The sequence below is a fragment of the Salarias fasciatus genome (genome assembly GCF_902148845.1).
Source record: "Salarias fasciatus chromosome 23 unlocalized genomic scaffold, fSalaFa1.1 super_scaffold_20, whole genome shotgun sequence".
NCBI lineage: Eukaryota > Metazoa > Chordata > Actinopteri > Blenniiformes > Blenniidae > Salarias > Salarias fasciatus.
Window position 1 is genome coordinate 6,377,850 of NW_021941230.1, and position 13,789 is coordinate 6,391,638.

General features: G+C 44.7%; 1 protein-coding gene across 1 annotated transcript in view; it reads right to left on the reverse strand.

Moving 5' to 3' along the window:
* Positions 1-418: 418 nt before the first annotated feature.
* Positions 419-13,789, reverse strand: part of LOC115383610 (tensin-like) — a 30,676-nt gene continuing 17,305 nt past the window's right edge. Inside the window, exons 3-16 of the mRNA XM_030085742.1 lie at positions 7,693-7,767; positions 7,464-7,493; positions 7,287-7,359; positions 6,665-7,170; positions 6,508-6,594; positions 6,307-6,435; positions 5,341-5,436; positions 5,186-5,263; positions 5,041-5,112; positions 4,140-4,308; positions 3,869-3,937; positions 1,988-1,999; positions 1,013-1,033; positions 419-565 (exon numbers count right to left, since the gene is read on the reverse strand). Of these exons, the coding sequence (XP_029941602.1) occupies positions 439-565; positions 1,013-1,033; positions 1,988-1,999; positions 3,869-3,937; positions 4,140-4,308; positions 5,041-5,112; positions 5,186-5,263; positions 5,341-5,436; positions 6,307-6,435; positions 6,508-6,594; positions 6,665-7,170; positions 7,287-7,359; positions 7,464-7,493; positions 7,693-7,767 (1,544 nt within the window). The 3' untranslated portion in view covers positions 419-438. The remainder of the gene's footprint in view (positions 566-1,012; positions 1,034-1,987; positions 2,000-3,868; positions 3,938-4,139; positions 4,309-5,040; positions 5,113-5,185; positions 5,264-5,340; positions 5,437-6,306; positions 6,436-6,507; positions 6,595-6,664; positions 7,171-7,286; positions 7,360-7,463; positions 7,494-7,692; positions 7,768-13,789) is intronic.

Here is a 13,789-nt window from a genome sequence, read left to right on the forward strand (position 1 = left end):
AATATGGATTAAAAAACTAGATCAACGCCGCCATCTTTGTTATTGTCCGACGTCCCTGTGGTGCAGTAGCAGCGTTTCCTGTTTTCACCCATTTCCATGGCGACGGAGTCGGGAAAAAACTCACACCTCCTCACAATTTTTAATTTTTTTTCCAAAAGTGTTTTCAACTCCAAATCACCGCCGCGTACAAAAAACGGGGCCGTCAGCTTTCGAGAAAGCGCCACCGTACATTCTGACAACGGAGAACTCATAACAATCAAAAAAAGACAAACCAGGCAAGGCGGAGAGGACAAAAGAGAGAGAAAGAGAAAGAGAGAGAGAGAGAGAGAGAGAGAGAGAGAGAGAGAGAGAGAGAAAGAATCGATTGACGCCGTCCGGTCCCGGCGAAAAAGAGGGGTTTTCCAACGACATTGCCGTCGCCATGACGCCGGAGAGGTCTCATCGCTTCATCACCTTGGAGATGAAGCTGACGATGGCGGAGGCGGGCTGGTCGGGGTCCAGCTCGGCGAACAGGTGGCTCACGTCTGTTGTGCTTCCTTGTTTCCGGGCCACGAATCCGAAAAGCCTGAGGGGAAAAAGACGACGACTACGACGACAAATCAAATATCAATAAAGTATTGGCATGAGCTTGTCCCGATCAATAACCCCGTCTCAAACTCACCTCACTGAGCCGCCTCCTTCTTTACCCCATCTGTGGAGAAATTACAATCTAATCAATCTGATCATTGGAAACAAATAAAAAGTCATGAAGGAGATAAAATAATTCAACGTTGACAGTATTGATCCTTCTGAATGGATATTCCCATCAATTATATCGATTTTTCAAAAAGGAAAACCTCCAAAAAATATATATTTTTAAATTTTTTGACATATTTGCTGTATATTTGGTGTTCTGTCAATGGACTTCTGTGCTAGTCACAGTTTGTCCATAACAAACACCATGTTCAAGCACAGGGGTATAAATAATTACACTTGGCACCAGGACACCCTCGGGCGGATGTCGATGATCGACTTTGTTGTTGTGTCATCTGACCTCCGGCCGCGTGTTTTGGACACTCGGGTGAAGAGAGGAGCAGAGCGGTTGACCGATCACCACTTGAGTTGGTGAGTTATATTCGCGGGCGGAGGAGAAAACCAGACAGACTTGGCAGACCCAAACGTGTTGTGAGGGTCTGTTGAGAACATCTGGTGGAAACCTCTGTCAGCCTGGTTTTCAACTCCCAACTCCGGGAGAGCTTCTCTCATGTCCTGAGGGAGGCTGGGGCATTGAGTCCGAGTGGACCATGTTCTCCACCTCCATTGTCGAAGCAGCTGCTCAGAGCTGTGGTCGTAAGGTCTCTGGTGCCTGTCGTGGTGGCAACCCACAAACCCGGTGGTGGACACCGGAAGTAAGGGCTGCCATCCAGCTGAAGGAGTCCTATCAAGCCTTGTTGGCTCATGGGACTCCAGAAGCAGCTGACAGGTACCGGCAGACCAAGCGAACTGCAGCCCGAGTGGTTGTGGAGGCAAAAACTCGGGTCTCGGAGGAGTTCGGGGAGGCCATGGAGGAAGACTATCGGTCGGCCTCGAAGAAATTCTGGCAAACCGTCCAGCGCCTCAGGAGGGGAAAGCAATTCTCCACCAACACTGTTTACAGTGGAGGTGGGGAGTTGCTGACCTCAACTGGGAATATCAAAGGACGGTGGAAGGAATACTTCGAGGACCTCCTCAATCCCGTCGCCACGTCTTCCGTGGAGGAAGCAGAGGCTCAGGTCTCAGAGGTGGACTCGTCCATCACCCAAGCCGAAGTCACCGAGGTGGTCGGTAAGCTCCTCAGTGGCGTGGCACCGGGGGTGGAAGAGATTCGCCCTGAGTACTTCAAGTCTCTGGATGTGCAGGGACTGTCTTGGTTGACACGTCTCTGCAACATCGCGTGGTTGTCGGGGACGGTGCCTCTGGATTGGCAGACCGGGGTGGTGGTTCCCCTGTTTAAAAAGGGGGACTGGACGATGTGCTCCAACTATAGGGGGATCACACTCCTCAGCCTCCCCGGGAAAGTCTATTCCAGGGTACTGGAGAGAAGGATCCGACCGATAGTCGAACCTCCGATCCAGGAGGAACAATGCGGTTTTTGTCCTGGTCATGGAACAGTGGACCAGCTCTTCACCCTCCATAGGGTGCTCCAGGGCTCGTGAGAGTTTGCCCAACCAGTCCACATGTGTTTTGTGGACTTGGAGAAGGCGTTCGACCGCGTCCCCCGTGGTGTCCTGTGCTCTGGGAATACGGAGTCCGGGGCCCCTTGTTAAGGGTCGGCTGTTGTCTGTATGACCAGAGTAGGAGTCTGGTCCGCAGTGCCGGCAGTAAGTCGGACCTGTTCCCGGTGCATGTTGGACTCTGGCAGGGCTGCCCTTTGTCACCGGTTCTGTTCATCATTTTTATGGACAGAATTTCTAGGTGCAGCCAGGGGTCGGCGGGGGTCCAGTTCAGGAACCACAGGATTTCATCTCTGCTTTTTGCAGATGATGTTGTCCTGTTGGCTTCATCGAACATGGACCTACAGCTTGCACTGGGGCGGTTCGCAGCCGAGTGTGAAGCAACAGGAATGAGGATCAGCACCTCCAAATCCGAGGCCATGGTCCTCAACCGGAACAAGGTGGCTTGCCCTCTCCAGGTTGGTGGAGAGACTCTGGCCCAGGTGGAGGAGTTTAAGTATCTTGGGTTCTTGTTCACGAGTGAGGGACGGATGGAGCATGAGATTGACCGGCGGATCGGTGCAGCGGCTGCAGTGATGCAGTCGTTGTATCGGTCCGTTGTGGTGAAGAGGGAGCTGAGCCGAAAGGCGAAGCTCTTGATTTACCGGTCAATCTTCGTTCCCACCCTCATCTATCGTCATGAGCTTTGGGTCATGACCGAAAGGACAAGGTCCCGGATACAAGCAGCTGAAATGAGCTTCCTCCGTAGGGTGGCTGGGCACTCCATTAGAGAAAGGGTGAGGAGCTCAGTCACCAGGGAGGAGCTCGGAGTAGAGCCGCTACTCCTCCGCATCGAGAGGGACCAGCTGAGGTGGCTCGGACATCTGGTTAGGATGCCTCCTGGACGCCTCCCTGGGGAGGTTTTCCGGGCATGTCCCACTGGAAGGAGACCCCGGGGAAGACCCAGGAGACACTCTGGAGAGACTATGTCTCTCAGCTGGCCTGGGAACGCCATGGGATCCTCCCGGAAGAGCTGGAGGAAGTGTCTGGGGACAGGGAAGTCTGGGCATCTCTGCTGAGACTGCTGCCCCCGCCACCCGGCCCCGGATAAGCGGTTGAAGATGGATGATATATTTGCCATTTCTTATTCAGATATGTTATTACGCTACAAGTAAGCTATGATATTAGTGGATTTATTACAATAAAAAAGGAAACATTTGTTACATTTTTGGCTTTATTACAATTAAAATGGCAAAAATATGACATGATTGGCTTTATTACACTGAGAACATCGAAAAATAGTTAGAGAATTTGGAGAAAATAGAAAAAAATTATACATTATTGGATTTAATGTCTTGAAAAAATGAATATTAACTATTTTATTAATGGATTTATTTTATGAAAAACGATAACATTATTGCATTACTGGGTTTATTTTCTGTAGAAATTACAAAATTATGACATTATTGCTCAATTATATCAAGACAATCTAAAAAAAAAAAGATTATTTTTAGTTATTACATTGAAAAGGGTCTAAATGATACATTAGTGAGTTTATTATGTAGAAAATTCACCAAAATAATTACATTACTGTGTTTATTTTATGGGAAAATGGTAAAATTATGACATTCCCAAATTTAGACACTCAAAAGTTTTTTTTTGAGGGCTTTTTTGTCAACAGATAAATGAGTTCTTACTTCCTGTCCTTGGGATAGACGTTGCAGAAAGTGACCGTGCTGATGGGATAATGCCGTCTGAAGAAAATCCTGCAGGAAAAGGACAAAACAGAGCAAACAGATATTAAAAACGTCCTGTATTTACAGCTTGCGTTGATTTTATTCATGGCATACTGTTTATTTTTCAAATAATAGGGAAGAATTGCTAATACTTCCGCGATCATCCCAACTGAACGACGATTTGATTGATGAAAAACGTCAAAAAGAAAGAGTAAAAATGGCGGGTGCTCACTTCCTCTGGCTGTCGGTGAGCGTGATGCCCTGCGCCGACACTCTGAAGAGCATGGTGGTGGCGGCGGGCAGCGGGTTGCTGGCCAGCGTCTGGCTGATGGCCTTGGCCACGGCCTGAGGCCCCGTCAGAGACTCCATGTCCACCGAGTTGATGTAGAGGACGTTGCACGCTGCAAAAAATAAAGAAAAACCACTGTTTAGATTAAATGAGACGTTCCTCATGCTTTTGAACAAAATGGCGCAAAGAGGCCTTTACCATGAGCTTCTTCTGGAACCTTCTGAACTGTAAGGTAAAAAGGTGACAATGTGATGATTATTCAAAAGTAATCAAAGTTTTCTCCAAAACGGGATAATAAAGTAAAATACCACTGCTCCGACGAGACCAAACACACACACCACACACACACGCCTAAATGTCAAGACAATCATTTATCTCATGCAATAAACCATCATCCATTCAATTCTGTGAAACTTCTGTGTATATATCTTTTTGAGATTCTGTCTTTTTTTTTATTATACTGTACATATGTGTCTGCATTAAATGTATATTTAAATTATATTTAACTTATGTCTGCTATTATTATGATCATATTGTACATATGTATCTGTCTTGAATTTTTATTTAAATTATATTTAATTTATATCTGTTACTTTATATCTGTTATTTAATTATATCTGCCTTAATTTTATATTCAAATATTTATATTATATCTGTTAGTTTACATCTGTTATTGAAATATATTTGTCCTACATTTTTATTTAAATTATATTTAATTTTTTATGCTTGGTGGTGCGTTGTAAGTTTTTCACATTTCTTATCTATATTTCTGTTCTCTGTGCTGCTGGAACACTGCAATTTCAAAATAAAGGACTTTCAATTCAATTCTTTTCCAGACGCTCACCTGCTCCCTGCTTGAGAAGCTCTAGGACGGGATCAGTGGGCGTGGCCAGCTCCAGTGCTTCTTCGTTTGGGTCTTTGGTTGAGAGAACAGAGTCAGAACACGGTTGTGTTTCGTGAGAGCGAGTCGCCGGGGGGGCAGGGCCGACCTTTGGTGGGGGTCATCAGCTTGCAGGACAGGGCCAGCGGGGTCCTGGAGTGTTGGTACACCAGGGCTGAGAGGCACCCTGCAAACACAGAGACGCCTCCGTTAAGCGGGGATCAAACCCGAATCCACGACGCCGGCGTCCAGAGCGGCGCTCACCAAAGTAGGGTTCGTTGGGGCAGCCCTTCAGGCGGACGCCTTTGGCGCTCGTTTCGATCAGGAAGTGTCTCACCAGCTCGTTCGTCATGTCTCCGACTGGGTGACGAGGAAAGAGAGTTAGGCTTTATATGATGCTTCAAGTAAAAAGTGCACCATTTTTCTGTTCTTGTTTCTGTAAAGTTTTGCGTTTACACGGCAATGTTTTGAAAATGACGTCTGTTTCCACAGAAACAGCAGGAACGCTAGTTCGCTTGTCGAGGGGAGTGCTGTCTGACTGGAAGTCATGATGCTCTGGAGGCAAACACTGTTCTTATGTGCAGAAAAACTGTTTACTACGGCCATGGTGCGCAACAGCAGCATTTCCAAAAAGTTGGATTTTTCATCTGTTTACACTGAGACAGAAGCACAGCATTTTCAAAAGGTTACATTTCCCCCATTTCCTTGGAGACGGAATCAGAGCTTTTTAAAAAAAAAGTTGTATGGTTGTCTGTTTCCATGGAGATGGAATCAAAGCATTTTCGGAAAGACGCATTTCAGCTTGGTTCCATGGAGACCAAGTCAGAGGGCTTTCAAAAAGTTGCACTTCCCCCATTTCTATGGAGATGGATTCAGAGCATATTTAAAAAGTTACATTTTAACCTGATTCCATGGAGACAGTATTAAAGAATTTTCCCAAAAGTTGCATTTTTATCATTTACATGAAGACTGAGTTAGAGCACTTTCAAAAAGCTGTGTTTTCTCTTGGTTACATGGAGAAGGAATACAAGACTTTCAAAAACCTTACCCCAAACCTTATCCCAAAAAACTTACCCCATTTCCAGGAAGACAGAGTTGAAACCTCCTTAAAAAGTTCTACATTTTCAAAAAGTTGCACTTTCTGATCCTCAAAACTTAACGAAACTCTTTCACTTGAAAACACTGTCGTGTAAATCACAGGACGCAAGAGAGCGTGGGATCTGAGGGAACCTTTCTTGTTCTGCTGGACCGTCGGCGGCGGGCACGCCACCTTCATGGCCAGGCCGTAGGCGCCGCGGAACGAGTGGCTGTCTCTGATGATGAAGGCGCCGGGCTCCCGGTCCTTCAACAGGTTGATGGCTGAAAAGAGTATGAGACGATGAGGGATGGGTAAGACTCTCGTGAAAGTTATTTGAGGCGTCCTCGTCTCACCTTGTTCTCTGGAGATGTCCGGTTTGTACCAGAACCTGGAGGTGTCCTGCACAAACTTCACATTCATCTTGATGTCCGGATACCCATCTGTAGGGACAGAAACCGACAAGTTACCTCCAGCAAGTCCAAACGCGGGTCTCGTCTTCCAGATCCTCACCGTATATGGACTTGAAGACATCCGGTAGCGCGCCGGACAGGTTGGGCGTGCTTCCGCCGCTGACTGGCGTCAGCGTCAGGTTCTTGTTCTCGGCGTCTCCGCTGGACAGGTGTCTCTTCTCAGGCAGCTGGGGGGAGACGGGGAAGGCGGGCGTGGCGGGCGGCTGGGAGCTGCCCTGGTGGGAGGCGGCACCCAGCTCATCGGGCGTACTCGCCATCGCGCGGCGCCCCATCAGGGGGCTGGGCGGCACACCGGCTAATGCCATTTTGGGGCTCCGCCCGATCAGGGGGCTGGACGGGACGGCGCCCGGGGGCGGGTGTCTCGCCAGCGAGGGGCTGGCCTGACCCAGGCGTCTCTGGAGGGCGGGGCTTGGCGGCGTGTTGGTGGCCACCGTGCGGTGGAGCGTGTTGGGGCTGCCTGGGACCGTGTGGATGCCCATGATGTTGACCTGGGAGCCCTCGGGGGAGGCGGGCCGGTTGGCGTTCATGGGAGAACCAGTCCCTCGACTGTAGAAGAAAAATTGTAGAAGAAAATGGTTGACCGTGGCTCCAAAGCATGTTTGACCTCGACCTCGACTCGTTCTGGGAACGTTCAAGAAAGTCAGCGTCTTCTAAAATCTTACCTATCAGCACTGTGGATGGGACTGCTGGAAGACAGAGGAGTATTGAACTGCTGAGCTCCAAAACCACGATTATCTAAGAAACACAAAGACATCACAAAATCACATTAGCTTTCACTCAAATTCACTCCCTTTTTTTCTTTTTCTGCCTTGAAACAGGAGATATTAGGAGTGATTTACCTTGGTCTCCATCATTAGAATCAGAAGAGTCTGAAACGAGGGGAAAAGAGGGGGGAGGAAAATGGGGAGACACACTTGAGCGCCAAGCATGAATTGGAGCAGATGGGTGAGCTGTAAAGCAGGACTGGCTTTTGAGCACTAGAGGGCAGCAGAGACTAAAAATGTTAATCTATCTGCAAGGAATACATGCTCTGTACATGACAGGGACTTGAACTTTCCAGAATCTGACCTGATCCTCCCTGCTGATGAGGCTTCAGGCCCAGCGCCGACAGGGGAGTCTTGGCCAAACCCAGAGGGGAGCGAGCTGCAAAGAAAGAATTGATGACACCAATAAGAGAGCCAGTGGAGGACGAACACTGAGGCATGACAACATGCAATGTGCCAAAGATGACTGATGCAAACATTTTCAATCTTATTTATTCCAAATGTGTTCATGAAGTCCATTTTTGGGCCAAGATGTACCCTCAATTTTACACTGCTGATGTATTTAATGGTGAAACACATCGGGTATTTGCATTCCTCACTGGGTTAAATTCAAGCTGCAGAACAACTGGTGAGAGTCGGACGATGGGACTGCGCTGGCCAGTGATGTGACGGATGAACACATGCCATTCGAGTTAAAAATGATGGCTATTTTGGGGTTTCAGCTGAAAAAGAGACGGATGACGTGGATTTGGATGCTTCCTCCAATGGGCAGGCATTGACGACGGGAGGGTGAAAATGAAGTTCTGTGTGACAGAACAGCTTCTTACTGCAACGGTTCAGGACTGACTGCAGGGAGATGGGAGGGAGACAAAGGCTGCTTTTCCAAAGATGTGCCACACGGGGGTGTGCAAACCGAAGCTCAGGCAAGAGTGACGACAATTGGTGAGAGAAAGACTTATAATGCATAAGTGTTCACAAAATAACAATTTGCTTCATGCAGATCTGTTGGATTCTTTCAAAAGTCTCCACCATTGAGTCTGGCTCTGCAGGATTCTTCCTATTCTAAGGGAATTTTTCCTTTCCACCGACTCCTCTGCTTGATTATGTCTAATTGTTGAGTTTTTCCTCTCTTAAAGTGTCTTGAAAGTACTGCGTTGTATTTGGCGCTTGTCTTTTTTGAGCTGACCATGGGGAACGTGTTGCTTTTTTGGGGGAATTGAACCTGTATTAAAGCCATATTTTTCCAAGGAAAATTCTCTCTCAGTCACTTAAAAAGGTAAAAAAAAAATCCTAAAGTGAGCAAATTTGCATTCAGATCTTGACGACACACATTACATCTTAACCCTGGCGCCATTCGGGACTTATTTTCCAGATACGCGTCACTTCTCTGCTTTGCTTTGGTGACTGTGTAAGCTCCTGGATTCAGAGAAGGTCACTTCTTAAAATGGCCCGCCCCATGCAAATCTCTCAAATGCTTTGATACTACTTTATGTGACAGAGCAAACAAATCAAAAACTCCAAACGTTTCACGGTTCTCTCTTCAACAGCGATGGAGGGAACCTTCTGGTACGTGCTACTCCCGCTGAGCTTGTCTCAGATATTTGGCAAGTACATTCTCGTCGACGAAAAGAAGACCTGGCCCAAAGCTCAGCGGCACTGCCGGCTCTTCTACACTGACCTGGCTGCCCCCGGCGACAAACACGAGATGAACAAACTGCGTCAGGACAACCCTGACTACAAGGGGAATTTCGCATGGATCGGTCTGATGCAATCGCCCAAGAACTTGAGAGTCTGGATGTGGTCAGGAGGAGGAAACTTGACAGAACGCTTCTGGGCAGACCATGAACCAGACAATGACCTTAACAAAAAAGGCGGTGCTATCCTTGGACCATCGTGGTACGATCTTAAAGAAAACGTTCTCCTCCCTTTCTTCTGCTACCGTGCCATCGTGGTGAGGGAGAAGAAGACCTGGGAGGAAGCTCTGGACCACTGCAGGAAGCACCACCGCGACCTGGCCAGCGTGGCGTCTGACACCGAGATGCTGCTCATCCAGGGGGAGCTGAGGAAATCCTGCACCACCGAACGGGTCTGGATCGGTCTGCATTTCCTCCCTGACAGGTGGCTGTGGGTGGACCGGCAGCCTCTGGGCTACCGGGCCTGGGGCAGCAAGGAGACGGAGGCGTGCCCAGCGGGCCGCTGTGCAGCCATACAGCTGCCAATGGGCAAGACGCAACGAGGGGAAGCCTTCAGTAACTGTTCAAACGTTCCACCGAACCCTGAACCACTCGCTAACTGGGTACCTCTGAACTGCAGAGAGAGACTGCACTTCATCTGCGACTGAGGTCAATTAGAAATTATTTTCAGCAAATGTTAATGTCTTGTCCTGTAATTTTAACTTGTGAGCGCACCCCACCCCCCTGGACATACGGGGAAGCCGGGGGCCGGCGGGTAACTCTCACCACCACCAGCAAAGGTGGGGCTGCTGGCGAGTCGGTCTGCCTCGCTGTCTTCGAACGCCTCCCGGTAGCTGTGCACCGTACCCTGGAGAAGAAACCAAGGACTGAATATTTACAGATACAGCAGACATACAGTCCAATTTGGCAAAATGTTTTACATAAAATATTGTTGAATATTGTTAGAATGAAATAGTTGAGTATAATTCAAACTCAATACAAAAACTTTGTGCTTGATTTCAGACGAGCTTCAGATTTGCTTTTAAACTCGACTTGATCTTTAGACCTGATCTTCAAAAACACAACATATAAAATGACACAGCTTCAGTGGTCTGAAAGATATGAAATAGTGCCACGCTTTCTGTATTTGAAGGTTTCCAGCAATAAATGTGTTGTAAAAATCACTCTGTGTCACGTCGCACTTTTTTTTTTTGTTTTTCCCCCAAAAAGGCTTCAGGCTGATGGCGGGATCCCGAAGGTCAAGTTACTGGGTCATTTGCAAAGAAATGGAAACTTTCTGTGGGATCATTTACATGGTGAGGAGGTACGATCTTAATGAAGAGGACAGTGACAGTTTATGAGGTTTAACCTAAATTTGTCCCAGCTGCTTGTAAATTCCTTTTGTTTCATTTTTTACTCTTACTGATTTCAGCAAATACTGACAGATGAATAACAAAAAAATGACAATTTGTGTTTCTGTCAATGAATGAATGAGGGAGACAATAATACATAAAAAATTTGAATGTCATGAAGCAAAAAACAGATAAAAATTTAATTTCTATTCTGTGTTATTTGATATTCAAATTTATGTTTATTCTTTGTGGAGCAAGACTTGAAGGAAATTTCCTTTTGTGATTAAGAAAGCATTTATATTCTACTTTAAAATGTCAAAATTGTCTAATAAAAGCTGTAAAAGGAAGATGAAACCATTAAAATCAGCTACAAAAACAGATGACAATGTGATGAAATGTTCAACATCTGAAATTGTGACTGAAATTTCAGAAAAGCAGCATCAGAGAGTTTTATGATATGCAATACTGCATATATGAAGCTTTAGACTCTGTGTCGGCTTCATTTTAAAGGTGAAGCGTGTTTTGTGGATCCTCGTAAATTTGATTTGGTGGAAAATCACAAAGATGGCACTTTCTGTTTCAAAGTTGCAGATCACTGGTCCAAGTGATTTTATGAACCAACACCTACTGAGCTACAGTTGCTCAAACAAAAAACCTGCTGCGATCATCCCCGGCCTCCTCTGCCTCTCTGGGTCGTCCTCCCGGATTCATCGCCAGATTGTTGGCAAAGTCTGCTGAGTGCACGGCCGCCGTGGAATCATGGCAGCTCTGGTAATGGCCCTCGCTCGTGGTGCGGCGTCTGCCCATCTCCTAATAAGCTCCAACCCGCTGCCGTTATCTTAAGGAAACCGTCAGGAGCTGTGAATCAGGCTGACTTGCGGATATGACAAGAGTTAGGAGTGTTTTCCTTCGCAAACAGGCTAAATCAAGCTCTCTGCTGAGAGGATAATCACAGATCGCCGACGTCACCCATGAACTTTGAGCACTTTCATTTTTATGATCGACCTCGGCTTGTCATACATGGGTTTAGAAATCTAGCACTGCCAGCTTTATATGCCAGCCTTAAATAAAGGCAGCAGCAGGAGGAGACTCAGTCTCGTCCTGCTGCTAATATTAAAATCTGTTCGGACAGTAAAAGGCTACAATCATAAAATATTGCATGCCCCAGCTGTCGAACAGGACAAGGGGGAAAAAAAAAGAAGAAAAAAAAAAAAAGAAATCTAGCACTGGGAGGAGATGGAGTGCAAACCAAAACAAGCAGGTGAAAGCAGCAGGGAAAAAAAGAGGTGTTGTCTTTTTCTGTTCAGAAATAAAATGGATTTAATTGAACTTTTAAATGTCAAATATGATATCCATCAAATGAAAATGCAAAAACAATGCGTTTTGTCATGTAAACAGTGTCTTATTTTAGTTCAAAACAGGCCAATTTCATACTGAGTGAGTAAAATACTGTTTGTAAATTTAAATTTAGGAGTCTTCTGCTGATGAAAATGTATATTTTTGCAAAATCAAACAGTTATTGTAATAAAATGGCTGTGATCTCAACATAAAGGCAAAGTCATGAGTGTGACAGCTGTTGCATTTTGGGTATTTTACAAACAGCCTGACTTTGATGCGGGTTTTCTAACAACAAGGTGGATATTTTTCATGTTTCAGGTCTGGAAATGAGAAAAAAAACAGTTTCCTTTGAAACTTTTCTGCTTGGTATCAGATTGGAGCCTCTTGCGGGCCAATTTTTGGCAGGCCCCTATATGAATATATCGACATCGAGCTGATTTTACTGTCTTTTCTTGAGTGTTAAACACACTGGTTGCTCTCATAATCCCTCAAAGCTTGTTCCAGACAGACTGAAAACCAGATATTCGGTCTTGTCCTTGACTCAGAAAAGAAATGCCATGTCAGGCACTTTCAGGCCAGAAAACATCTACTCCGTTTTGTTTTGTTTGTTTTGTTTAGTTTATTTGTTTCTTTCGTTTGAAACAACACAAAGACAAAAAACAAAAAAAGATGAAAATACATCAATGTCAGTCTAGACATCAAACAAACGAAAGAAAAGAAGCAGAAAGAAGAACAATCTTATTATATCTGCCCCTTTACATACAGTATTTGAACTAATACAAATTAACAATACTCAAAAACTCATATTCATTAAATCAAAAAATGTTTTTCACCCGCAACAACTTAGTTTTCATTTTCATATTTTTCCAATGTGGACTTTTTTATGTGTTCCTTAAATGTCATAATTGTTTTACACTCTTTGATTTCCTGTTTCAGAGCATTCCACAAGTTCACTCCTTTTACCACAATGCTTCTTTCTTTGATTTTGGTTCTGAATCTGGGTTTTTTGAACACGTCTATTCCTTTAAGATTGTATATACTGGTTCTTATTTCGAATATATTCTGAAGGTTTACAAGCCATAAATTCCACTTTGCATTATACATTATTTTTAGGATGCTTAAATCAATAATATCAGGAAATTTCAAAACTTTCAGTTTAATAAATAATGGATTAGACGGCTCTCCATAATGACTATTTGTAATCATCCTTATAGCCCTTTTTTGTAGTATGAATATTGTCTGTAAGTAAGTTTTACATGTCGTACCCCACACTTCAACACAATACATGAGATAAGGTAAAATCATAGTGTCAATGTTAATAAAGCACAACTGTTCAGAAAAAAACTTGACTCCATGTAACACAGAAATGGCTTTCCCAATTTTCCCTTTGGTGTAATTAATGTGAGATTTCCACTTGAGATCGTCATCAATCATCACTCCTAAGAATTTTGTTTCTGTTACACGATGAATTTCAACTCCATCTATTTCGAGTTTTACTTTCACTTTTTCCTTTTTATTATTAAACAACATAAAATTTGTTTTTTTGGCATTTAGGATCAATCCGTTTAAATCAAACCAGTGTTTTATTACTTTCAATTCTTCAGTCACTACTTTTGTGATTTCTTGTACGCTTTTACTTGAATGAAATAATGTGGTATCATCTGCGAATAGAATTTTCCCAAGGTTGACACTTTAGCAAAATCATTCATGTACAAAATGAATAACTTTGGCCCAAGTATCGAACCTTGGGGCACACCACATTTAATTTGCCATCATTCAGATTTAGTGTCATTTATATGTACATATTGGTTTCTGTTTTCCAAATAACTTGAGAGCCAATGGTGAGCTACTACTAGCTTTTTTTAGTAATTTTGAATGATTGATGACGTCAAAAGCTTTTTGTAAATCAATGAAAATACTTAAAAAATAATTATTGTTATCGATCTCTGTTGCAATTTTTTCTGTGAATTCCATTATTGCCAGTGCTGTGGAATGATTCGCCCGAAAACCATATTGAGTATTATCCAAAATACTTTGT